The sequence below is a fragment of the Eucyclogobius newberryi genome, unplaced genomic scaffold, assembly GCF_026437365.1.
Source record: "Eucyclogobius newberryi isolate DKJ021-1_F unplaced genomic scaffold, fEucNew1.0.hap1 SCAF_14, whole genome shotgun sequence".
In the NCBI taxonomy this organism is placed as follows: domain Eukaryota; kingdom Metazoa; phylum Chordata; class Actinopteri; order Gobiiformes; family Gobiidae; genus Eucyclogobius; species Eucyclogobius newberryi.
Genome location: NW_027315768.1, coordinates 12,103,778 through 12,129,225, shown reverse-complemented (window position 1 = coordinate 12,129,225; position 25,448 = coordinate 12,103,778). Strand labels below are relative to the sequence as shown.

Sequence of the window (25,448 nt, the reverse complement as noted above, 5' to 3'; positions counted from 1 at the left end):
CCACATTTCATCATAACAAGCAGGAGATTTTCATGTTTTTATTTGACATTTTAAAACCTAAGTCTTATTTTTTCATATAATCACAAGTAAGTACAGAGATGTGGGTGGGGATAGGGGGAAGGTGACAACAGGAATTTTCTGGGCACTCTTTTTCTGGCCAATGCAGATTTAAATGCATGAATCAATCAGAAAAGCAAACACAAATGTAACAAGTTTGATTTAGCATAATATGCCCCTTAACTTATTTGTATGCTGATTGTTTAAACAGACAGCCGCCTCTGTAGCTTCTATTGTAACAATGGAGGCACCAGCATGGATATTTTAGCCCAATACTGACAATACGTTTCACACTGTGAGACTCCATTCTCAAGTACACGCCGACACATCCCAACCTGTTTCTCACCAAAGTTTGAGTTCAGCCTGAAGTGCGATGACCACTGTTTTCACTGGAGGCTGTGGACTGAGGTCTGTCTCCTCCCCTGCCACAGACCCGCACTTGTTTGCTCTGGGCTGGGGATGATCTTTGTAGGTCTCACCAAGTTAAACAAGTGGCCCGTTGCCAGGCCGTGGAGCCTTTCACACAGCCGCACGGAGGTATTGACTCAGGGCACACGGCTAAAAGCTAAAGGCCAAGTGTATTTACAATGGGAATAGTCCTCGTACTGTGGACATGCTGTGGTAATTCTGTCTCTTCTGCTCCATTAGAATAACCGCATGAACATAAATAAAAAAAAACTCTGAGAAATGTGTGCTGATTGGGATTGTATCATCTGGGGATATAAACGTGTTGCAAAAATATTGTTAAATGTTTTTGATTCTTGAATTGTACAGCCAAAATGTGTCACAATATCAGATGTTAGTGTTGCAATTATAGATATTATAGATTCAAAGATGACATGATTTAAAGATTATTCACGATTACTGAGACTTTGAGCAAACAACAGCGAGATCTTTAATTTTCTTTAATTCCCTTTACTTTGAACACGTTTGTGACCATTTTTATAAAACTTAACTTTCTGAAGAAATGAGCAGCCAGATAAAACAGTAGGCCACTTTACATTTAAATTATGTTTTTATTATAATTTTTTCTTACTATATTGACTATTTACTATATTTGCAATACTTGATTGAAAATACTTAATTTTGCCTCTAAAATGGTCACAATTTCACTAATGACATCCCCAATCGTGTGTCCTTTTTTAAATATAGATATTGAAAGTGTATGAAAGTGAACAACCGATTTTATGTATTAATTTAAATTTATTTTTAAGCTTCTGAAATCCAAAATTACAAATTTGACATTTGACATAACCTTGACTTATTAAGTGTATAAACTCTAGATTAATGTGGACGAAAAAAGTATGTAAAAGCTACGTTTATTTACTAAAATGCAAAATCACTAAGTAAGAGTGACTTTAAATGACAAAACCCTCATTAGTCATTATTCAGAACGATCATTAGTGCCTTTGCATAGATAAGTAAATGGGAGGTTTTCAGCACCCAGCTCGACATCAACATCTAAATGACAAAGCTTGATGACCGTTTTCCTTTTGGGCTTTTCCTAGGCTTCACCAGAGAGCGGCCGGGCATCATGGAGACCACCGCTCCAACTGCCACGGAGAAGAAGGAGTGTAAGACTTCAGCGCTGGACGGAAGCAGCTTCTCCGAGCTCCCCAAGAAGCCATCGCCCACCACGCTCAGCAGAGGTACGCTGGTGTCAACACAGTTTAGATATATATTTAAACTAATCGGATATAATATAGGAAAATTTAAATTACTTCTTGGGCTGAGTAGCTTTGCCTTTTCAAGTAAAACATATACCAATGGAATATTCTTTTTTAATTTATTTTGCATTTACTTAATAGAGTTTAATAATACATGTCTAGTTTCTATTGCTTCAAAACTATATTTCACATGCATTTTTGCCGAACCAGTACACGTAAGGCTACTTAGCTTTGGTGTAACTAACACTAGGGTTAATTTAACAAAACAAAAAAAAACATTTACAATCAAATTATGCTTCAGATTTCTAATACATTGAGGTGAGCTATTGACTTCAAATATACATTATTTTAAAAACATTTTACAGTGCAGCTCTATTCCGTGTGCAGTCCCAGTCGAATCCCCCCGATTGGTTCTTTCTTACTGGTGCTGTTGACTCCATGGACAGGCTCCACACATGCAGATCTGGGTGGCACATAAAAAGAGTCAGGCCCTGAGGTGGGGGGCTCTTACATGTCAGAGAATGGCTGATGAAAAAATGCTGTAATGAGGCCGAAGGACCTTGTTCTCACCTCCTGAGTGTAAATTTCATGAATTACTAAAAAAGCCAGCGGACGACACGGTGTATCAGAGGCCGCACGGAAAGAGTGGGGAGGGAGAAGAGAGGACGGAGGGAGGGGGGGCCGCACTTTTGAAATGCTAACAAGACGTCATCTGACATTGTGGCTTTAGCAGTGCTCGCGCTTAATGATGGGCTTGGTGGCCTGCCACAAGAGGAGCCGCGAGTATTAATTGTTTAGGGATGCGGGCGAGAAAGTAGGACGTATGTGTTTTGCCCTGACTGGCAGCACTACAAAGAGCTCACAAGTTCCTCCGAACCAGAAAAGAAGAAAATATCGCACTTGCCACCATCTGCATAATTCATCCATTTACACACTTCTGACCATTGTGCATCCTGTTGGCTGGGGGCTGTAACGGTAACCTTGCGTTGCAGTGGGTGAGCAGAGAGAGAGAGAGAGAGAGAGAGAGAGCGCTTCATAAAGGCCTTGTAATTAAAAGATGAGAGCTCATGTTTTTGTAAGTGAATGTGTGATGAAAACTCCTTCTAACGAGGTTATGAATTACTAACACCGACTGGTGGACACCGCGGCCCCTCCGGATCGCCGCCTGGCATCGTGTGCGCGGTCCACCACAGGAGCACACTCGGCTGGTGCTGGAGATTAATGAAGGGCTTGGTGGCCTGCCATTGAAAGACACTATTCCACCCAAGGGACTCCAAAGTAGGACATAAGCACGGCGTTAAGTTTAAGATCAGGCTTTGTTTTTCTCTTAGATTATTCCTTCTTTGACTTGGTGCATTAGTATGCATGCAGAAATGTGGGGCGTCCCTGAATAAATCTTGGTGATATTTGTTTTGGAATATATCATGCCAAGTCCTGCAAAGGCCACTTCTAGTCTTCAAACTTGGAAAGTAGAGTCACCAAAAGTATACAGAACAATAGTGTTTGTTAAGCAGAAATGTCCTAAAAACAAAGTAAGTTAAGCTATGGAAACTAGTATTTCACAGTGTTTGCTTTGTGCTTTTCTTATATCCCTTTATGTTATGTCAGCAGTCATTGGTATTTGTTGTTACATGCTAATATTCTTTACTTAATAATGCCTTGACAGATACAGATGGACTGGTAAATTGGGTTTCATCAATTAATCCAATAATGGACGAGTTGACTATAAAAAAATATCGTAATTGTATATTGATACTGCGATGGTAATCGCTTTCTGGACTGTACAGACCCTAAAACACATAGAAAATACTTTTTTATAATGAAAACGGCAACATTTTTAAATCAAAATGTTAAAAAAGAATAAACCATTTCTTATTTTCATCAATAATACACTTTATTCACATTTTGTCTTATAATAGAAGCATATTTCAACTTTAATTTTGGTTAATTCTTAATTTTTTTTAAGTCTCAATGTACAATAGCAATAATCGTTTGACTAGTCGACTATCAAAATATATGTTGGTGACAGCCCTAGTGGTAAAAAATGAGTATTGAATTCTTGTAAAAAAGTATTAAGTAAGTATTTGGTGTAAAAACAATATATATAGCGCTTTTCAGTGACCCAAAGACGCTGAACATAATAAAAAAAGGGGGGGGTATTTACAGACAGGGGGGACAACACGTACAGAACACATTAATATACAGATAAAATGAACAAGACAGAAGAAGTAGAGAGAAAAAGATGGGGATGTAACAGGGGGTAGAAGAGTAGGCAACGGGGTAGAGGAGGCTAGGGGTAGGGGAGGTCATAGGCTTGGGTGAAGAGGTATGTTTTTAGGCGGGATTTGAATGTTGTGAGTGAGGGAGAGTGGCGGACAGGTTGGGGGAGGGAGTTCCAGAGTCGGGGTGCTGTTCGGGAGAATGCTCTGTCGCCAAAAGTTTTGAGTCGGGATGTTGGTGCAGTCAGGGTGAGAGAGGAGGAGGATCGGAGAGCTCGGGAGGGGCGGTGGGGGATGAGGAGGCTAGGGGTAGGGGAGGTCATAGGCTTGGGTGAAGAGGTATGTTTTTAGGCGGGATTTGAATGTTGTGAGTGAGGGAGAGTGGCGGACAGGTTGGGGGAGGGAGTTCCAGAGTCGGGGTGCTGTTCGGGAGAATGCTCTGTCGCCAAAAGTTTTGAGTCGGGATGTTGGTGCAGTCAGGGTGAGAGAGGAGGAGGATCGGAGAGCTCGGGTGGGGAGTCATGATGAAGTCATGACTTCATCATGACTTCAGCCTGGAATTCATCAGGAATACATGATGATTCATTTATAAACGACTCTAGCCAAAGTTAAACGTATAAAATAACAACTGTTTGAAATTCAGAATAGTTACTCAAGTCGATGTACAAGACGTTGGACGCCTCGTAAAAAGCGAGTCCTTGAAACGAGCGCTTTGTTGTTCATAGAAACCCGTAAAAAGACAATGGTGTAACTTAAGCCGAAACATCCTGGGAACATCTTGTCCGCCTTAATCCGACGTGTCAGCTGGCCACGGACTCCATCACGTTTTCCCCCCTCGTTCCAAAAAAAACACATGCCTTTTTGAACTTTCGAGAAAGCGGATAGCGGAAGGCGCATCGCGGTGCGGGTGCAAACGGTAGGTCCCCCCCCCCCTGGTCATGTGATCGTATTCTCTCGGCCTTGTTAATGGTTTTAAATGGGTGGTGGCGTTTTGTCTGACAGTCTGCATCTGTCTCAAAGCCAGGCTGGAAAAAAAAAAACACAACCCACAACCTTCCATCGTGTTTGCCCTTTTGCAACCAGACTCCCGGACCAAGGATTTACGAGCCTGCGCCGGGCATGTGCTTTACCATGTCGGCTAACATGTGTCAAGATAAGCTAGATATTTCCCCTCCCCCCCCTCCCATCGTACTCGGGTAGTAAAACATCTCGCCGTTTCAAACCCGTGATGGATGCAACTCCTCGCATGCCGACAACCGCTATGTAAATTCAACGGTCAAAAAGCGACACTTACTTTTACACGACCGGGCGTCCTGTCGTAGTTTTAGTTCTTTTTTTTACAGTCCGTCCTTATTACTGTCTATTCAAAGAAGAAAGTTTACGGTATTTTTCCGTCATCGCTCAATTTGGGTGTTGACCGTACTAGGCCAGTGGAGCAGACAGACTTAATTATTTAACTTTAAGGAGGCCATCTTTCTTTTGCGTTCTGTCCGCGGTTTGTGAACGTCCGTGACAGAGACTGATGCTGAGCGTGAGAAACATATTGTCCACAGATATTCATGCGCCGCTTTGATTTATCTGAGAGGAGGCACGGTGAGGAATCCCCCCTCACCTTTGTCAACACTTGCCATGCTTGCTTTGCGCTTAAGGAAAAGAACTTTTGGATTATGCTTTAAATCAACTCAGCTGCTTGAAAGGAGTGAAAAAAAGAACAGTTGTCAGTATCAAGATCTGGGATTCTCAAAGTTTTCACAAAGTTTTGTTTAAAAAAAAATGTGTTCACGTAAGTACACTATATTATACTAAAGACTAAGTAAATACAATGAAAAAAATCCCTAAACTAGACCTAAACCAGCACTAGGAGGCTAAACCAGGATAGATAAAGCAGGAAAAATCAAAAACCAGCACAAATCTTGGTTGATACAAAGACTAAACCATGAAATACTTTTATCTGAACTTGGACTAAATTGGGTTTAAAAGTTCACCAGACCAGGTGAAACTAGTTCAAACCAGCCTAAATCTGTTATAAACTAGGATTAAACTGGGGCTTGATTTTTTGGTCCATCAATAATCGTGTTTTTTCAGCTCAAAATATAACCCTAAGAACTAAAACGTAATAATTGTGTGAATTGTCGACAGAAACGGTGAGTAATTTCAGTTCCAATCTATACTCCAAAACTGTTTATGTGCCAATATCATTACTTTTTCATTCGCTCTTGAGAAATTAGTGATCAATTAAACATTGGGAATGAAAGCAACACCTTTTGTATGTGAATAATTGTAAAATCATGCATATTCTCACAAAAATCACAACATAAACACTTTATATGGTGACATCCCTAACTGGAACAAACCAGGGCAAATCAGCTCTAAACTCAATAGTGTGAACCAACTCATAGAAGAAACTAAACCGAAGCAGACCGAATAGGGCCATGTACCATCAGCGCTCCCCGCCCCACATCTTGAGAGCCACGGCTGTAGATAGATAGCGTAGAAAAGTCCACTGTAATTACTCTTGCTGGGACTCTAGATAAGAAGGGAGTGTTAATCATGCCCCGTCAAGGCTGGGTCTGAAAGCCTATACAGGGGTCTACGCACCGGCCACTGGGTCCTTTCTCTTGAGGGTGCTTTGGAGCAGGTCATGCCCCCTTCCCCAGCAGAGAAAAATGTCCCGTAGAAAAATAGTAAAAAAAATAAATAAAAAACAGACTACCCTCTACCCACCGCCATCACCCTCCCCGTATCCAAAGGCCTACTCCAAAGGGACAGCCACTAATCTTCCTGAGAAAGAGATTTCCTTTGCCTTTCTTTTCTCTTTCTGTGGGCCTAAATGAGGCTCTTACGCCGCCGTGGTTCCTTCAAGCCGAGTGGGATGTGGAAGAGGAGATTGGGGGGGTTCGGTGGTGGTGAGAGAGGGGGTGGTGGTGGTGGATTGGCCTAGGTTATGCAGGGTTGACCGCATTCAAGCCAAAGACCTCCTTTGGCCGCCCCCTTTTTTTTTAGGGTTTAACTCTTTGCCCCGGACTCTTACTTGAAAGACTCTGAGAATCCATTCCCCTGATGGTTGGAGTGTTGTACTCAGCAGGACAGCAGAAGGAGACAATGCAGAAAAACAGAAGGGAAAAAAGAAAGGGTTTGATTGAGAGCGTTTGGGGTTAAAATGATTATCGAAACAATGGCTAATAACGTTTTAATCACGGCTTAAGTAATGACTCGAGCTCCAATCCTCAAAGAACATAAGTCGTCAAAGATAAACAGTCATTAACGTTAGTATAATTTAAAGTGTGCATGACAGGTTTTTATGATTTGGTATATTTATACCTGTTGGAAATATAAATTATAGTTTTACACCAATCAAGTGGGTATTTGTGGTGAAAACTTTGAAAAAACTGTGGGAAAGGACAGGAAGTGACATCACTCTAGGGCAGAGGTGTCCAAACTTTTTTCACCAAGGGCCGCATTGATCAATGTCGAATTTGATGAATGACAAAGTGAATCTTTCGAAATTTTGCATTTGACGTGATTGCGATGAGCCTCCACACCTTTAATTAGACCTAGAATATTAATATTAGGTTGTATAACATCAATATGCCTGAATTTTCCCAATTTCACAGTAAAAAGTACTACTTTTTGTTGTTTGGGCCGACAAAGCAGGAAGCTCGAGGGCCAACAAAAATTGGTTTGAGGGCCGCATTTGGCCCCCGGGCCCTAGTTTGGACATGCCTGCTCTAGGGTCAATGTTAATGCATAATTTACACAAAGAAACAACTTTTTGGACATTCTAGACATTATTTCAACAAAATAAAGTCACTCTAATATATTTTATTTGTCAAATAAATTAGATGAGTTTTTGCCCAGTGTTTGCTGGTCAATTTCCTTGTTTGATCTCATCAATTATAAACAGGAAGTGAAATTATAAATGTAAAAAATGTGCTGTTCTGCGATAAAATTATTATAATTGTTTTGCAAAATTCAAAATATATTTATCTTAACTGCATTTTAGTTCAATGAGTCATCCGACCTGTCAGAGGCACTTTAACAATGTACAATTTCCCAACAGAATTATATAACAATTTTAATCATTTGCAAAAACAGAATATATTCCTGAACTTTGATTATAGAATGAAATATTACAAACACTACATTCATTCTGCTGACGGTTCACTTGATATTTGCCTCTTGTCAAATTCTTGCAACTTTCTGTCATTTGCCCTATTTCAAGAAACAGTGTATTGTCTTACTTCACATCCAAGAAACACCTCCCTGGGCTCCCGAGACCACCAAACATGCCATGGATTTCACTTTGAACGTTCCAAAGTTGAGACGAAATGGGCTCTATCAGGTGTCATCTACTGTAATATTTTCTAACAGCGCGTCAATAATGCTTTTCCGGATACTCGAGAAGACCTGCGAGCAACAAGCTTACAGTAAGGGCCTATTGACCTGGGCCCAAACTGTTTGTTTTACTGTCAGGCTCTATAGCACAACGCTAGCAGGAACCAGGAACTGTCCTTATCCACGTGGGAGGGGGGGGGCACTTGGGGATATAGTTTCTGTCCCGGAATGAATTTAAATTTATGGACTTTGATACGAGGGGTGCACGGTGGCAAAGGCGGTTAGCGCTCTTGCCTCCCAAGAAGGAGATCATGGGTTCGATTCCCGGACCAGACCAACATCACATGATCTCTCTGGGTGGAGTCTGCATGTTCTCCCCGTGTTACCGTGGGTTCTCTCCGGGTTCTCCGGCTTCCTCCCACCGTCCAAAGACATGCATGTGTTAGGTAAGATTGGTGACTCTAAATTGGCCCTAGTGAATGAATGTGAGCGTGAACTGTCTGTAATGTCTATGTCTCTGTGTTGGCCCTGTGACGAGTTGGCCACTGTCCAGGATGTACCCCGCCTAAGGCCCGAAGTCACTGGGATAGGCTCCAGTCACCCGCGACCCCGAAAGGGAACAAGCGGTAGAAAATGGATGGATGGATGGACTTTGATACGCTCATCGTAGCTCCAACTGCTAACGTTCAATGAATTATTATGTTCTTGATTCCCACTTGACATTGTGGTAAGAAGGCGTCAGAGTCTGGAATAATGTTGTTCCAAGCAGAGAAACGACGTGGACATCACCATGGATACCACGCACAAATGATCTTTCACTCTTATTGTTGACATGTGGTATTTTAAAAAAGAGAATTCCATTCGCTTTTGTGCGATTCAAGCCTTTTCTTTGCTACGCACGACAAAAAAGCGAAGTTGTTTCTCCAACTCCTCTTCACAATGTGTATTTTCTTACGAATTCCAAAAGAAGAAACAGTCCAGTCCCATTCGAAAGCTTCAGAAACTGCCCTTCTAGATGCAACAAGACCAACAAAAGTGAAATGTTTATTCAACGTGGAGTCACAAAGGCCCATGTTCTGACTGTGTTCTTGCATGAAGCATGAACGGACGGGACAACCATACGCCCGCCTCTTATGTGGTCTGTGGACATAAATCAGACACCATTGAAAGGGCCTTCCAGAAAACGCTCTTCTTCTTCTTTTCCGTTCTTCAAAGAGTCTCGAAGGCGGCGTGGTTTGCTTTGGGCACTGTCTGCAAATATAAATTTCCCTCCGCACCAGAGGCAATCCTCCGCACGCAGGCCAAAGACAACACGTTACATTCCTGGCAGTTTACAAGCGCTGGGAGAAGAGACGAGACGAGAAGAGAAGGAGGAGGCAATGTATGGATGCTTTAGGGGATTAAGAAGCAGCCTGCTCGCCCCTTCGCAGAGACGCTGCACTTCCCCTTCGTCCTCTCTCAAACAGAAAGCTCTTTCTCAGCGTGTGGGGTGTAATCCATGCTCCGGCTTCTGAGGCCACTTCCTGTCCCGTTGTGTTTGCGAGGCGGATGGGAATGGGCCTATAAGGTGCCAAGTCAAGTTTAAATTAACACCTCGGCTGTTGCGATAGTAGTACGCACGTTTTCAGCTTTGTGAGAACGAGGATCACTGTGGAACTGGTTGGAAGAATCGTTGTGTGTGCAGTAGTGTGTTTTACGTGCTGTCATTTATTTATTTAACTTTATTTAACTAGGAAAGTCCCACTTGTTTTCGCCACCCGCGACCGTCTTGCTGTGAGGCGAGAACGCTAACTGCTGTGCCCTGGTGCTGCCTCAACATCCGACTGATATACCGGTTGTACAATTGAGTAAATGATAAATTGCTAAAGGATAATGAAGAAACTGATGGTTGAAATGATCACCAATTATCCATTTTAACAACCACAATTCCATCCAACTCCAGAAATAAGAAAGCAAACCTTCTCCAAAAGACAATAAACATGTCTGACTTATGTTACCCATCACTGACCTGGTTTAACCTCAAGTCAGGCCTAACCCAAATTGTCTGCCTGGCTCAGCTACTTTCGGTGCGCTAATGTTAGCCCTAACACTCACAGTTCAAGTGAACCAAAATAAACGTTGGAGAAGTTTAGACTGGTAAAACAAAAATGTGTGCTAGCTGTAAACACGGGCGGGAGGCGCTTGTGTAAACAGGCCGCGGTTCCTACGGTCGAGTTGGTCTGCAGGCGGACAGTTTGCGGTCGGGCTCTTCCGGTTCTCCCTCCATTGGCCTCACCCCCCTCTAGACACAGCTGTGGTCCGTCCTGGGAGGAAGAAAGGGCCGCTGGAGGGAAAGGCATCAATCGCAGAGCAGCACGGGGCAAAGCCATAGAAGTCACCCATGATGAGGAGGCCGTGTCTGCAGCTTCTCACACAATATACACCATCTACATCAACAAATAGATCCCTCCACACAGTTTAGACAGAGGCCTGCATGCTACAGCGCTGAAGTGTTTATTTTACATTGTATTCACCTTTATTTAGCCAGGTAAAAAACACATTCAGATCCAAATCTTTGTTTCAATCTTTGTGACCTGGGCTAAAGGGGATTTGCAGCACTAGAAAAACTACAACAAAAACATTGGAGGATATCAAATAAAATTAAACATTTGAAAATACATTTAAATAGAGCAATAACCCATGAAAGGAAGTCACAGCTCACAATGTTGTGAACACTTCAGTTTGAAAAGTGTTCCAAGCCGTGGGAGCAGCATAACAGAATGCTAGCTCCGCCAAATCAAGGCCAAGAGCAATAAAAGTATTCTTGATCACTTTTCTATGAGGTCAACCCTTTTTGCAGGTACATATCATGGTTTCCCACCTGGCTGAGATCCTTTTTTAGTCCAAGAAATCCTGGTCCAGAAAGGCAGCTGTAACAACACTACGTTTTATACTGAAATCTCTCTAATGAAATGCCTCGAGAGTTACTTGTCAGTTACTTGAGTTGTCTATGATATGGACGTGTATGTTTGTTTGAGGCCAATAGAGACGTCTTGGGTCTTTCTCATTGCACCAGAAATATCAAGTAGGTTTAGTTTTTTCACCTCCTTTGCTGAACAAACTCTGAGTATGTTTCAAATTGTTAGCTCGCCTTCTGCACATCAGGTGTCATGTATAGGCCTATGCTCCAGGGCTCCTCCTTCTGTGATTAGGCTAATTGCTAAATGCTAACAGAGACGGAGACTTGGAGATCAGCAACGGTGAAACGTTAGACCTGTAATCACAAGAAGCAGCGGTTCCCTCAGGACGAATTCCACTCATGGCAAAAAAAAAGAGAGAAAAGAAAATCAATTTCCTCTTGTTGCATTCTTACAATTACAGCAAGCATTAATTGCGCAGCCATTCTTTGTCCAGGGGCTTAGTCTGCTCCACAGGCCGAGACACAACACACCTTACTTTTGTGCTGCCAAGTCAAAGTCACAAAGACCAGACTTAGAAAAAGAATGTGATTTATGCTCCAGGCCAAGTGAGCATTGCACCATTTGTTTAGCATAGTGTAATCATGGAACAGGCTGAGATGATGCTCATTTTTACACTTAATATTGAAATATACGATGATAACTATTCATTTTCAAATCCCTTTTAGGGCAATAGGCCTTAAGTCGTTTAGCATTTTTATCAGCCAACTATTACTTTATTAGTAATATAAAGATTTATATGGGCCAGACCAGGAAAGAGAAGACATGTTAAGAGTTATGTCGAGATTTGGGAGTGAATTTTGAGTTTAATCTGTCGTTTTACAGATAAATACAGTCTTTACTCGTGGCTTTCTGTAATGTTTTTGTAATTCTTTCAACTCCTTGTGGTCTTGTGGTCTTGTCAGAGCACTTTGGGCAGATCTCGGTCTGATCATCGAGATATTGAAGAGTTTTGAGACTTTTTGCATTACAATCTTTTAGTCGACTAGGACATGTTAATCCCTTTATTAGTCATTTGCAACTTGTTACATTTCGGCAAGGAGAGATTACCACTCTGACAAATTGCAATCCAGTACAAACTAAACTGTTATGATTCAGTTGTTCAAATCACTTTTTAAATATAACAACCATCATTTTCCAAAGTTGTTAGTCCAGTGTCTCGATTCAGGCGACATTCAACGCCAAAAAAAGAATTTGGATCAAGCCCTGTTCAACGCATATATTTCATGTTTGGGTTACTTTGAAGAAATCCAAGCTCCTCAGACATCCTGTTTTTTGAAACCAACCGGGACATTCTTTTTTACCAGAGGAAAAGAAAAAAGTTCCCTGCCAACCTCAGCAAGGGATACCACTCAATCATGCTCTCGCACCCAGCTGTTACAGAGAGCCTGCCTTTATTCCTGCTTCTCCTGGCACATTTCTTGCAGCTGTATGATGAATGACATTACAAATCAGTTTTCCATATGGCAGCATTTTGTTTGCTTCTTTTTTGCAAGGAACCGTGACAACCGTACAGGGGCCCTACGACCGGCTTTTCAGTGATTACAGCGCGGCGGAACTAATATTTGAGTGGTCCCAAAGCGCTTTCTCACAAGGAAGACAATAGTGTAGGCATGATGTACCTGTTCCGGGTGAAAAATGTCAAGTTTGACGTAGTGTGATGAATTGTGTCGAATAGAGACAATACTTTATACTGCTCGTACTTCTACTACTACAATGAGAGCTACTGCGACTACTAAATACTGTACCATTATTCTATTACTACTTGCCTGCTACTGATACTTGGTCTGGTTGTTTCAGTAAAAATGAACTGTTGGCAGTTTAAGTCAAATAGAATAGTACTTTCATTATGTAACACAGGGGTGTCCAAACTTTTTTCACTAAGGGCCACATTTTGAAACATATACGGCAGAGGGCCACAAACAACCTGACAATATTGAGTTTGTTGAATTACAAAGTGAATTATTTAAAATGTTGCATTTGACATGAGCCGTCACACATTAATAAGACTTGGAACATTCATTATTAGGTTGGTGTGACATCAAAATGCTTAAATCGTTCCAATTTTACAGTAAAAGTACTACTTTTTGTTGTTTGGACCAAGCCAGAGGGCCAACTAAAATTGGTCTGAGGGCCTCATTTGGCCCCCGGGCCGTAGTTTGGACATGCCTGATGTAAAAGATGTTGATTCCAAAGCGTTATCATCAACTTTAGTCCAATAAAATAGTACTACAAGTTTATTTAGGTAAACGATGCTAGTTGCAAGTCCAAAATTTAACCTATTAGGCTATTTATCAATGTCAAAAGCTGTCAGAATGTATTACACCAACACAAATACTATAATAGTAGTAGTAGTAAAAAGAATTGGCCCGACACACAAATGCTATGCTATGAACCATATCTGTGTGAAGGGTCACCTCCTTATCTTAGCAAGGCGTTGGTTTCATAAATGAAAAGTGGATGATGAATGAAAGCTAGTGTACGTTAGCCTAGCGTGTAAGCCCGCCGTGTTTTGTTTGCCAGGTGATTTCCCCTTAACCGTGTGAGCTAAGCCGGAGAATTCCTGGCTCGGGCTTCAAAGAGCGTGCAGCCGGGTCAACCCCTGACAGCAGCAGATACAGACATGTTCAAGTCTGGCCAGGCGTGTCTAAATGGCCAACACCTTGACCAGCGTCGTCATGCTTTGGGTTTCTCGGCTAAACTCTGAGGCAAACTGTATATCAACATTAACGTATGGATCAAGTGTGGAAGCTAAATTGGCCATGAATGATTGGAGTAAACGGTTCGAATTAAAACCCCAGATTGTAACGCAAGCTGTTATTTTACCTTACATTGTATTTCAAGGATCAAAACGAACCTCTTGCAGGCCTTGGGAAATGTTTAAAAGAGTATTTGTACTTTAGCATCCTCCTCATTACATCAGCCAAGACTGCTGTTTTGACTTCTTGACCTTGACGACCTGACGTCTGATTGTAGTGTTTTGAAGTTGTTGTGACAGTTTAGCTAATGTCAGTGCATCTTTTGCAGTAAGCATGTCGGACAAGCGCAGCCCACATTCCCCGAGCTCTGACAGCCCAGGTTCAAACTGCTTAAGTGCTCAAGGTGCTGTAAATCCTCTTTATTCAGCAGTTGTGGTCTTAGAGCAAACGTGGGCCCGTCTGAAATTCCCACAGAACAAAGCGGGAGGGGGCTAGTGGTTGAGGGTACTCGGTAGAAGAGGGGGTATTGTTTACATATCAAGACGCTTCCTCTAACTCTAAGGAAAAGCAGTAATTTGCCCCGCAAGGTTTTACTGTTTAATTTCTCCATTGTGCTGGGGGATAGCCCCTTAATTATAGGGGAGGAAGTAGGCCTAAGCCCCGGACAGAGGGCCAGCGCACACAGAGAGCCCTGGAGAGTTTAGGACCCCACTTCACTGCTGCCAAGTCTGTCAAAGTTTATGTGGTGTTTCCATGGCGACTGAAAACAGCGTAGTTTTAACACATTTTATTACAGTGCTCACTTATTTCAATTAAACATTCCCATCATATTAAGTAGTTAAAATGCATTAAAAAAGAGAGTTTAAAATTAGTTTCACTTTCTGTTTTGCTTATCACTCCTTGTTTTCATGTTTAGGGCTGCAACAAGTGAATCGATTATGAAATAGTGTCAGTAAATAATGGTTAGCTGGTTATACACAGATGCCATGAACTGAGAGAGGAGGTTTTATTATTCAGACAGAGCAGGAATCCCGCGTAAATGACACAGGAAATGTGTACATATTGTGTCTTTTATGAAAACACCCTTTTGTCTGTAAACATTCTCCAGCAGGACGTCCTCAAACGGATCAATTTCAGCTTTATCTGGGTAAACTACAGTAAAAGTCTCAAATTCACTGGCCTTTTGCGTTCTAAACTAATCAATTTATCAAAGAAATAATCGCTAGCCCCGCTCCACACTCCACATGTTCAAAGTGCTGCAGCGAGCTCTGGTTTCACCCACTCACTTAACGTGGCTATTTTACTTGTTCATTAGCACTTGCAGGGTGTCTGGCCACTTGCCAATTAGTCGTCCATTGCAGCTAATATTTCCTTCCTTTAGGCCAGACTAGCTTCACTGGAGGAGACTTACAGGCGTCTGGACGTGAAGCATTACATATAACGGAGATGGGGGGGTTGTATTGGCAAAGTCTCCTTCACTCACCTTTACACACCGGCCATCATTTTAAAATCCCCCGCCAACACCGAATGCCAAAATGTATCATGCTAGCTCAGGTAATTAACAAGCAGACGGGATACGTTAGCGCAGCTCGCCGTAACGACAGACATGAGCAAATATTGACCCAGTTTATACATGTTCCGTGCTGTATGTACGGCCAAATATATGGATACAGCGAAGCGATCTATCAACAGGTCGTTAGCTTGTTTATTCAGGCTGAAGCAAAGTTTTGACGGATGGAGGTCTTTTAAAATACAGTTTAGCTAAATGACAAGTGCGCTAAGTGTAATGGTGGGTCATTTGTTTATTTGTGGGTAAAAAAAAGGCTGGCAATGTCATCTCCTACATACAAGGCAAGAGTTTTGATACTTTTTGATTCTAGAAAGTTTTTGGAAATTATGTCTTCTTTCTGACATACTTACTGTAATTAGCTATTCTGTTTGGACTGGAGTAACATTTTTAGTCATATTGTGGTTCAGGCCTTCTTGGTACTAGGACAGGCCTATTATTGCGTGTAGTTTCTATAGTTGTCTTGTCTTTACTGGATAAGAACAATTTTAAGAAGTAGCCTAGCTTAGCCTTCACTCAAATAGCAATTCAATACTTATTTTTTGTTATAATTGGGTTACATAATGCAACTATAATGTACAACTATAATATTAGCCTACAAACTTCTGCCACCACTGGAAGTTTGCTTCATTTGTTGTTGTATTGTCGGAACATGGACTAAGGCTGTTTTTGCAGGTGCACGTTAGCCCAACACTAGCGTGCTTGTTTTGTGAAATGGCCCTTGTGTTAGCCGCGTGCTGTTTAGTTAGCTTGCGCAGCTTGTCATAGACCTAGACATTGTAATTGCCCCTGAACGCGCCTGACAAAGGGGCAGTTGAAGTCATCATAATAGAACATTTCATTTTCAGGCCACATTTAGTCTTACGAATATGCTCGCTGACGTACTGCAGTGTTTTCCATTCATGGTTACAGTGTAACTATAAAGAAGTTGTTCATTGGTAACTTGATACAGTGCCACATTTAAGACTTGGAAAAATGTGTGAAAAACGTCTTAGAGAAGAAGAAAAAAAGTTCCATATTAAAAAGAATACTGCTGACAGTCGGGATTGACGTTTTACAGGCCTGAATAACTTACTAGAGGATTAATTATAAAATTTGGCTCCGGGAGGCAACGCTGCATGGTATGTTTTATTATTTTTCTGAGTCATATGCTCTCATTAAAACATTTAACAGCACAGGCATCCCGCTGTGCTAGCGTGTATTTATTTAAGTTTATTTAACATTGGAGTCTGAATCACAGAGGGCTGTTTTTCATGCAGTCATGCACTTTGTCTGCTGCACATGTCATTGTTAATCTTGCTTGAAAGACCAGCCAGGGTAACCCTTGTATTATTCAAGTACAAATATATGAAGGTCACATCATTGCTTTTTATATTTTATATATTTTTTATAAAAGCTTGACACAGAACATTGTTCTGTTTTTAGTAACTACACATTTAATTGCCTTAATAAAGCATGAACAAATAATGAATAAGAATGATTCAGACAACTTAATAAATATCCTTACTCCTACCCCTAATGCTTTAAATAAATCATTTCTAATAATTATTAATAAACTATTTGTCCACGCTTTATGAAGGCAAATTAAGGTGTAGTTATTATAAAATGCTACCTGTTGGTTTTACAGCATATGGCCAAATACCAACCCTAACATTTAATGACAATTAACGAGTAAATGGCTAAACGAGTAGATTTAACACTACCTGCATTCTACTGAACTCCACTTTACATTTTACACTCAATCAACCTTGTACATGCATTTTCAAAATACAACTCAAACATCTCAGCCTAGTCCAACTAAATTACATGACTACCACAACACATTTCTACGCTGGACATAATTCTACCTCTGTTTTTCCCTCAGTACCACACAGTTACCTGCGCCATTAGCCTGTCATAACACGGCACATATAACCCCAAGTGATCCCGGGCCTGAGAGGAGCCGCTGTCCCCGGGGTCCGCTGGTTCACGGTCCAGGGTGATGGGTACCACATGTAAGCAGAGCCAACCGCTGGAGCTAATAGAAGCTGACATGTGGCGGTCCGGCAGGGGCAGATCGGATAGCCGTGACTGGCCTATCGCTGGAGAAACAGAGGCCTTTTTCACTATAGGGCCGAATGCCTACTGCTTTTCTTTAAATAGAGGCTTTGTAGGGGAGAAATGGCCTACTCACAGGCTCCCCTCCTGTCTGGCGGTATGCACATATGGCTCTACGTAGGCTAATCTGTGCATTGGCAAAGCAGCGGTTACAAGGACAATGCAACTGGGAAATGGAGCAGCAAGTCTGACTAAAATATAGACTGGAATTAACGGCAGTGCAAGTTCCCAAATCAAATATGTGGATTATTTGTATAGTCGAACCATTACATATATTTTTGTCAAGTATAAGGTCACGCCAGTACCTTTTGAGCCGATGCTAAACGAATGTGAGCCCATAGAATGAGAATGGATCTGTTGATGAAGATCTCGACTGTGCCACATGTGGGTCATTATGAAGAGCTAGGCGGGGATGGTTAAAACCTTCGGTGTACGCTCTTTAAGATTACAGCTTTGAAGGGAACGGCTTTCTAATCAAGACCTTAAAAAAACAACGCCTAGAGTCAGAGAATTCAAATCCAGATGTTGTTTGTTGCGCTGCTCCAAATCAGATCCAAAATGAATAATCCTGTTTGTTTAGTATAAAATCGTCCGCTGGGGATTCCTCTACGGGAGACTTTGGCGTTTTTACTCGACGGAACAAACCGTGAAGTCAATTTTCGTTCCTTGTACAAAGACTTTAACTTGGATTTGCCGTGGAGCCATGAGCTTGGACCGGTTCCACCTCCTAATTGCTTCACTATGTCGCAGCCTGACGGAGCCATCGCAGAGAGTGCAGATAGCATATGGGACCGGCTAGCTCACTTTCAGATGTCTTATTTTAGCCTCCCCCCCAAAAACATCAGGGTTCGATGAAATCCCCACTCTTATCGCCGACTAAGAAATGCTTAACTGACAGTCTCTTCAATTTGTTCCCCAAATGTTTCATTTAGCGTGTTGATGGAAACGCTCTGGCAGTCATTCAGTCTAGACCAGGCCCCGATGACAGGCCTGAACGCAGGGCTCTTCAACAAGGGTCAACAAACACGCAGCTTCTATGTACAGTAAGACCTCGAAATGAGAATTCAGAATGGAGGTAATTATATATACAATGATGCAGCAAGATTACAGTAGTCGTGATTTGGAAAACCAGCTGAGAGAGCTACCTTAAAGATAGGAATTTAGAAGAAAGAGAAAAGATTGTAGTGCCTGAATACGCAGTTGATTTAGGCCGTCGTTCAAAGAGTTATTACATCATTTTTGGAGTTTCAGCCCAAAGCTACTTTATGAACACCCATATCTACTTAAAACTATCATATAATGGATTCCCAAACAGTTAGCCATTCGGAAACACCTTTATGCATGCATTTTAGTCTTTATAGTCCAGAAAAAACTATTATGATGATCAAAATATAGTTTTTTAGTACTGTTTTAATAGTTGACTAGTCATGATCTTTGCAGCCCTAATTATTTTGATTACATGCTCACGTCTCAACCCCTTTTTCCTACCATAATGCATTCACATAGTTTATTTTCATCATATTTAGAAAGAAGCGTGACAGCCAACAAGAATGGTGTATGTGTCGTGTGTTATTGGGCAAAGAATGCAATACTTTTAGGTGGATACACATGTCAGATTGAAACGTCAGTCACATCAAAACGTATGTACTCGCTTCAAATCACTTTTGCCATCATGTCTTTTTCGGGAAAGAGGTCCAAATCTCTGCAATCAGCGAACCAGTTTCATGTTTCAGAGACCAGCAGAGTTTTTAGTCCTAATCACAACTTGCGTTCTTAAGCGACGTGTTCAAGTTCTCCATTGTGTCATTGTAAATACCTGTTTTGAACTGATGCAAACCTGATGCCGCTTCAGAACATGTCATTTAGGCCAATGCTGAACAATACATACCGGGTACATGTATTTAGTTTTGTAGCTTGTGCCCTCACAGACCTTATGTGAACCTGAAAGTGAAGAATTGTCATGGTTAGTCTTCAAAACACCCCAAATCTCAATGGACTAAGTGCCTATGTAAAATATAATGGAACAAAATGGACACAAGGCTTAAAATAGTAGAAGAAAAACACTCCTGTAAGGAAAGGGAAACCACATATATGAAAACACCTTCCAAAGTTAATAAAAGGTAAGTAGCCTTTTGAGTGCATCTGGGGTAAAACGGATTCAACAATGGCTGCTACTGTTGAGTGTGTGGCTGAAGCTGGGAATATGAAATGACCCAAAACGTATTGAGAACTCACACTCACACTGATTCTAATGTGACAGGTGAAATGTGTGGTGGAGGTGGAGGTTGTTGTGGTTTGGTGTGTTTTTTTGTGTAAGTTGATATTCTACGCTGAACAAAAATATAAATGCGACACAAGTATTTCCTCTCATATGTCATGAGGTGAACTCAAAGATATGAAACTTTTTCTTTATACACAAAAGACGTATATCTAAGTATTGTTCACACATATTTGTTTTACTGAGCAATTCATATTAATAATCCATCCCACCTCACGTGTGTGTATCAAGATGATGATGAAACGGCATAAAGTGTGTCTTACGCTGGCCACAATAATAGACTACTCTGAAATGTTAAGCTTTATTGAGAGTCTCGGGAGGTCATATCTGGTGGAAATGGCAGCCGAGTTGCAGCATGATGAAGCACGGCCCATGTTGAAGGATCTGTACACGCTGGACACTGAAAACATCCCGGTTCTTGCATGGCCAGCACACTCACCAGACACCCGAGTGTGACTGGTGTTCAGAAAACTAAATTCTTAGTTGCTAAAGTTGTATGATTTATTCACAATACCACTAAAAGGTCAAAGCCCACCTCACCCCACTTGAAAACATGGTTACAATGCTCAGTAAACCTAGACCCCAAGAGACCAAAAGTTCTGCTATCAAAGTTACTTCCTAATGATGAAGCGCCTCTTCCTGCCGATATCCATAAAAGTGCCAGTCAGATCTGGTTGCTGTTCCCACCAGGCCTCCCCTCGAGGTGACTCTCCCGTCGGGTGTCACGCGGGGGAAGCGGCCCGCTGGCTAATTTTATCACACAATGCGTTGCGTCTGTCAGCGGCCGCGCAGTGACAAATGATTCCTTTATCTTGAGGCCTGTTGTTTGTTGTTGCTGAGTAATGTCCTGGCCGATTTCTGCAGTCTCCGGAGCCCTCAGCTGCTCCTCTGTCAGCTGTCATGGCCGCCTTCACCACCAGGTCTTACACAATGGAGATATACGCTGGAGACACGGCTTGTGTACAACTAGAACAAATACTAAGGCTGCTTACCCTCGTAGGACTCTCGACAGCCTTTACTACCATGGACACTACAGACAAATGATATCTATGTTGCAACTGTATTGAGACATTGTGTTGGCGTTATTGTAGGGCTGCTCCATCATAGTCACAGTGGTTTGGTTCATAGGTGACATCACGAGTATTTCAAACGGTTATTTCTATCTATATTGCCTGATTCAATTAATTAACCTGTAGTAAAAGTTTTATGACACTTTTCAAAGCCTTCGTATATTAGATAAGTAGGTTTGAGGGGCAGAATGTGCACAAATATCATGGACAGAGTATAATTAATTGTATTTTTGACTACAACTTTTCTTGTAATTGAAAAGATTTAAAAAGGGTTTATGTAGTTTTTACCATTGTAGTTGAAACCAACAGAACTTAAAATCAAAAGTGGGCTAAATGCTACTGTTACTTACTTTGGTAGAATTGTGTAACCCCATGGTTGACCTCCAGCCCCCTCCTCATTTCCTGTTTCCTTTGGTGCATCTTCACTTCTTCCTCTTTCGTAACGTGGAGAATTCTCTTTGGTTGCGTCAGAAAGCGTGTTTCTCTCTAGCTCCTCACACGTAACTGCAGGTTATCGTGTTCTGTTGTTTTAAGAATCGAGCGTGTAAATACTCTTTGGAACGCACTGAGAAAGCTTTTCAATGACCTGCACATATCATGTTTTAGATTCCAAGCTATTTCTACTATCTTCGTTTGACAGCTCTAAATTCTACGCCTTGTATGTCTTAATATGGACTTTCTGTTGTGTAAATACTTACTTTTTAAACCAATCTACAGATAAAGAAAGAGTGTAAGCTGTTTTACTCCAAGCAGCCTCTTTTTTTCTTCTTACAATGACACAAAATAGCCTGCCATCAACTCCCAACCTCTCCCCGGACCTGAAATGAGGGTCATTTGACAAAAAGCAAAAAGGCCTCTTTATCTGAAATCATCGGAAAAACTATTGAAGACCAAAAAAATGACCTGAGAACCGCTGCAGCGGCGTTGGGGCCCTCTGACCCATTTCACAGCTGTTTCTTGTTAGTGCTTTTAAAACAAATTCCCCCCGCGAGATGCTTTCTACGCTGGATCCTGCCCTGAGAGAGGGAGGCCAGGACGGGACGCCTTTGTACGTGTGTATAAACAGAACTGACTTAACGTTTTTATCTTATCAGTTTAGATGACCCCAGCAGAAGGGTCAGGGAACTCGAGATGCTGGGCTGTGTTGTGAACGCCAGCGAGAGTGGAGTGGGTTTGGGTTAAATTTGTCCTGAAGGGAAGTGAGTCCACCTTAAGTGCAGCTGCCACCGAGAGTAAACTGTTGGCCTACGTCGCGTTCAGGGGAGATTAGAAAACATACTGTACAGACGTGAGTTCTTAACCATTATGATGCATTTGGTAAAAGAATGTGGTCTGTTTTCAAAAATGGGTATTGCAAAATTGCCGTATAAAGAAACAGGAACGCTGATGCAGGCTTTGTAATGCATATTCTATATTCTATTTTGGTTTGCAGAGAAGAACTTTTAGAACAACTAATGGTCAAGGTAAAGGTTTTTATATGCTTTTATCTCAGTCAAATAACCTCAATATGGCAGTGAGATACATGAATATACCTGTAGATATGTAAACACTTCCTGTTACTTCCTTTATCTGTTCTGGCTGTTCTTATCGGAAAAAAGAAAGTTTTGTGAAATTCCAGCATACTAGTCCTCATGATGGTTTGATGAAGGCCAGGCCATGGGGTATGTCCCGGCTGATCCTCCCCAGCCTCCTCGGTCTCCCCGGGGGGCACCTCACCCGGTCCTGACCCCCCGCCCCGCTCCACCCCTCCTTAGATTGATGTGCACTGCCTCCTTCTCCTGCCTCTTCCACACATTGTGCACTGTTTAGGGTATTTCCTCTTTTTCTTCTCGTCTGGTTTTTAAAAAAGGCGCTAATTGCGGCGCTGAGCTTGCAAGCGAGCATGCCGTCATCAGGCCAATGAGGACGCTCTTTGTGTCGCACTGGCAGCTTCGCCGTCAGCTGTGTCTGGGGAAGGCCAAAGGTCACTTGGGAGACTGAGGGGCCTTATTGAGTTCCCGCCGCTCGGAGTGACTTGGCTCGATTGCCGTGTTTGCTCTTGGAAATGCCCAACTGATTGATTAAGTTCAAAAAGTACAATTTATGGGCAGGTGAATGGCACACTGCAGAGAATGGGCATTAGCTAAAGGTCCTATTCATTTTGCAGGCTCATTTTAATGTCGTATTACTCAGAATAATGTACAAAATGTCATTGTTGCCAGCAGAACGTGCATGGAGTGGAGCGAAGTCGTTTAAATAAGGCTTAAAACAACAGCTGCCAGCCATTACCAATATCTGCTTTGTATTAAAGGCAATTTGGCTCTGAACACTTAGGGATTTTAAAAACACAGAGGAGCACCATCTTTTAACAATTGTAGGAAAAGGAATAGTTAGCTACAAGAAAGAGTGAACACGACTTAAACCAAGACAAAAAAGAAACATTTTCCTCGCTAAAACCAGGTTCGTCACAACTCTTTTCCTCACACGTCTGGGCTAAATTGGCCACCATTTTGTCCCGACAACACCTCTCCAATTACACCGAGGCTGTATTAATTAGGCGATCAGGAGTACACCTGTGCTCCGGTGCGGCCCGGCGATAAATCAGTGGAGTGAGCTGTGGGCTGATTATCCCGACAGCCCATCAGTCTTCAGAGAGGCCCACTCAGAGGCGCGGCCCGACAAACCACAAACACCACACAAACACCACACAAACACCACACTAACACCACACAAACAACACACAAACACCACACAAACACCACACAAACACCACACAAACACCACACAAACAACACACAAACACCACACAAACAACACACAAACACCACACAAACACCACACAAACAACACACAAACACCACACAAACACCACACAAACACCACACAAACACCACACAAACCTGGGAGAAACTTTCACCGCACATCCATGCTGCGCACATTTCAGTAGTTTTTAAACTTTTATTGAAATAACAAATACATAGAAGGCCTATGTGAGTACCTAAGTGCCATATTGATAATAAGTTGTAGGATTCATCTATATTGGTTGGTAAATTGAGAATACATGAGTCTGATGATTAAACTTTTGTGATACTAAATATTATATCTTTTGAAAAATTGTAATTATATCGTCAAAAATATATAAATGCATTTTAACTTCAAAATTCCAATGTTTTTTTTGCTCCAAATTTACTTAATGTTAGTCATGTTTCAATTGAACTTCACGAAACCTTGTGGGAAACAAGTAAAGATGATTAAAATGATTACTTTGCAAAGTATCACATGTCAAAAAATATTGTCTTTGCTTTGACATACATACCATAAACCTGGATATTGCATCTTCTGATCCCCTAAAGTCCCTTGTCCATCCCACACATCCAGATCATTACTTTCCCTCCATCCCACCTCACTTCTCTCCCTGGACGCCCATTTTACCCTTAACGCCCCTAAGTACCAGCAACCAATGGCTGATCCGGGTGAGGTCGAGTCTTCCTCGCGCTCGGCCCGTGGAACAATTATCCGCCTGGTGTTTCCACGGTGATGGATCGTCATGGCGGCGGTGGGCTGTGCTGTTGTGGCGTTTGATTGTCCGAGGCCGTCTTGTAGATCTGACAGAGACTGATGGTGGTGAAGTGCAGCCAGCTGGGTCTATGTAGGATCTGTAAACAGGCCGGGACAGGAATCACATCCCGTTAGCGATAAGAACGGATGGGGGAGCCATGGCAACCAGATATAAATACAGATTTGATCAAAGCTTAAAACACTGATGAATTATTAGTCTTTATTGCTCAGTATAGCTTCTCCGACAAGTCCTTTTAGCGACTTCCAGCTTGCTGTTTCACTTTTACAGCCAATAATTTGAGTTTTGTGTTAGACTTGTCTCTTCTCATCAGTCTTGCTGCTTTTGGAAACAAGCCAGCTGTTTTCAATGTCGAACTCCCATAAAGTTACTGCCCAGTGCATTCCCAGTGGTAGGAAACGGTTAGCCGCTAGCAAAACACAGCGCAATAGTTGTATTCCTGTCAAGATAAGAGCTTTTCACCAACTTGAATTAATATGCTACTACATCATGGTGGAGAAGTGATTTATACTCAAGTAATTGGATAGTAGAAATATAGGCAAGCCCCAAATGTTGCTCAAGTTGCCAGTCAGGGTCAAATAGTTCTACGTAGAAGGTCTTGTTACTACCTATAGGTTACTGCTATACAGGAGAATTTCAAGAATTTCTACATGAAATAGATCATACATTTTTGTATTTTTTTAAAGTGAGTGATTTAATGCTATAACACAATATTAGAACTGGACATTCTGTGTTAAATTGGATCCCTAAATCTTGTGAAAATGTCTGAAAAAACCCTCCCAAAGCCAATTCTTGCCATAGGCCTAAAGTTGCCAAAATGTAATTAGAACTGGCTTCTAATTCTTTATTGAGCCACGCATTTTTTACGTTACCTAAATGTCAACATCTGTTTTTTAAAGAACTACAAAATTCTTACTACTCCTTTTAAAGTTCACAACTTTGTAAA

General features: G+C 41.8%; 1 protein-coding gene across 2 annotated transcripts in view; it reads left to right on the top strand.

Annotated features, from left to right (window-relative positions):
- The window catches only part of gli2a (GLI family zinc finger 2a), a 95,699-nt gene that overhangs the window by 17,671 nt on the left and 52,580 nt on the right, over nt 1–25,448 (top strand). For both annotated transcript variants that reach the window (XM_072444301.1, XM_072444302.1), the window contains exon 2: nt 1,566–1,706. In XM_072444301.1, coding sequence (XP_072300402.1) covers nt 1,592–1,706 — 115 coding nt within the window. In that variant the 5' untranslated portion in view covers nt 1,566–1,591. The remainder of the gene's footprint in view (nt 1–1,565; nt 1,707–25,448) is intronic.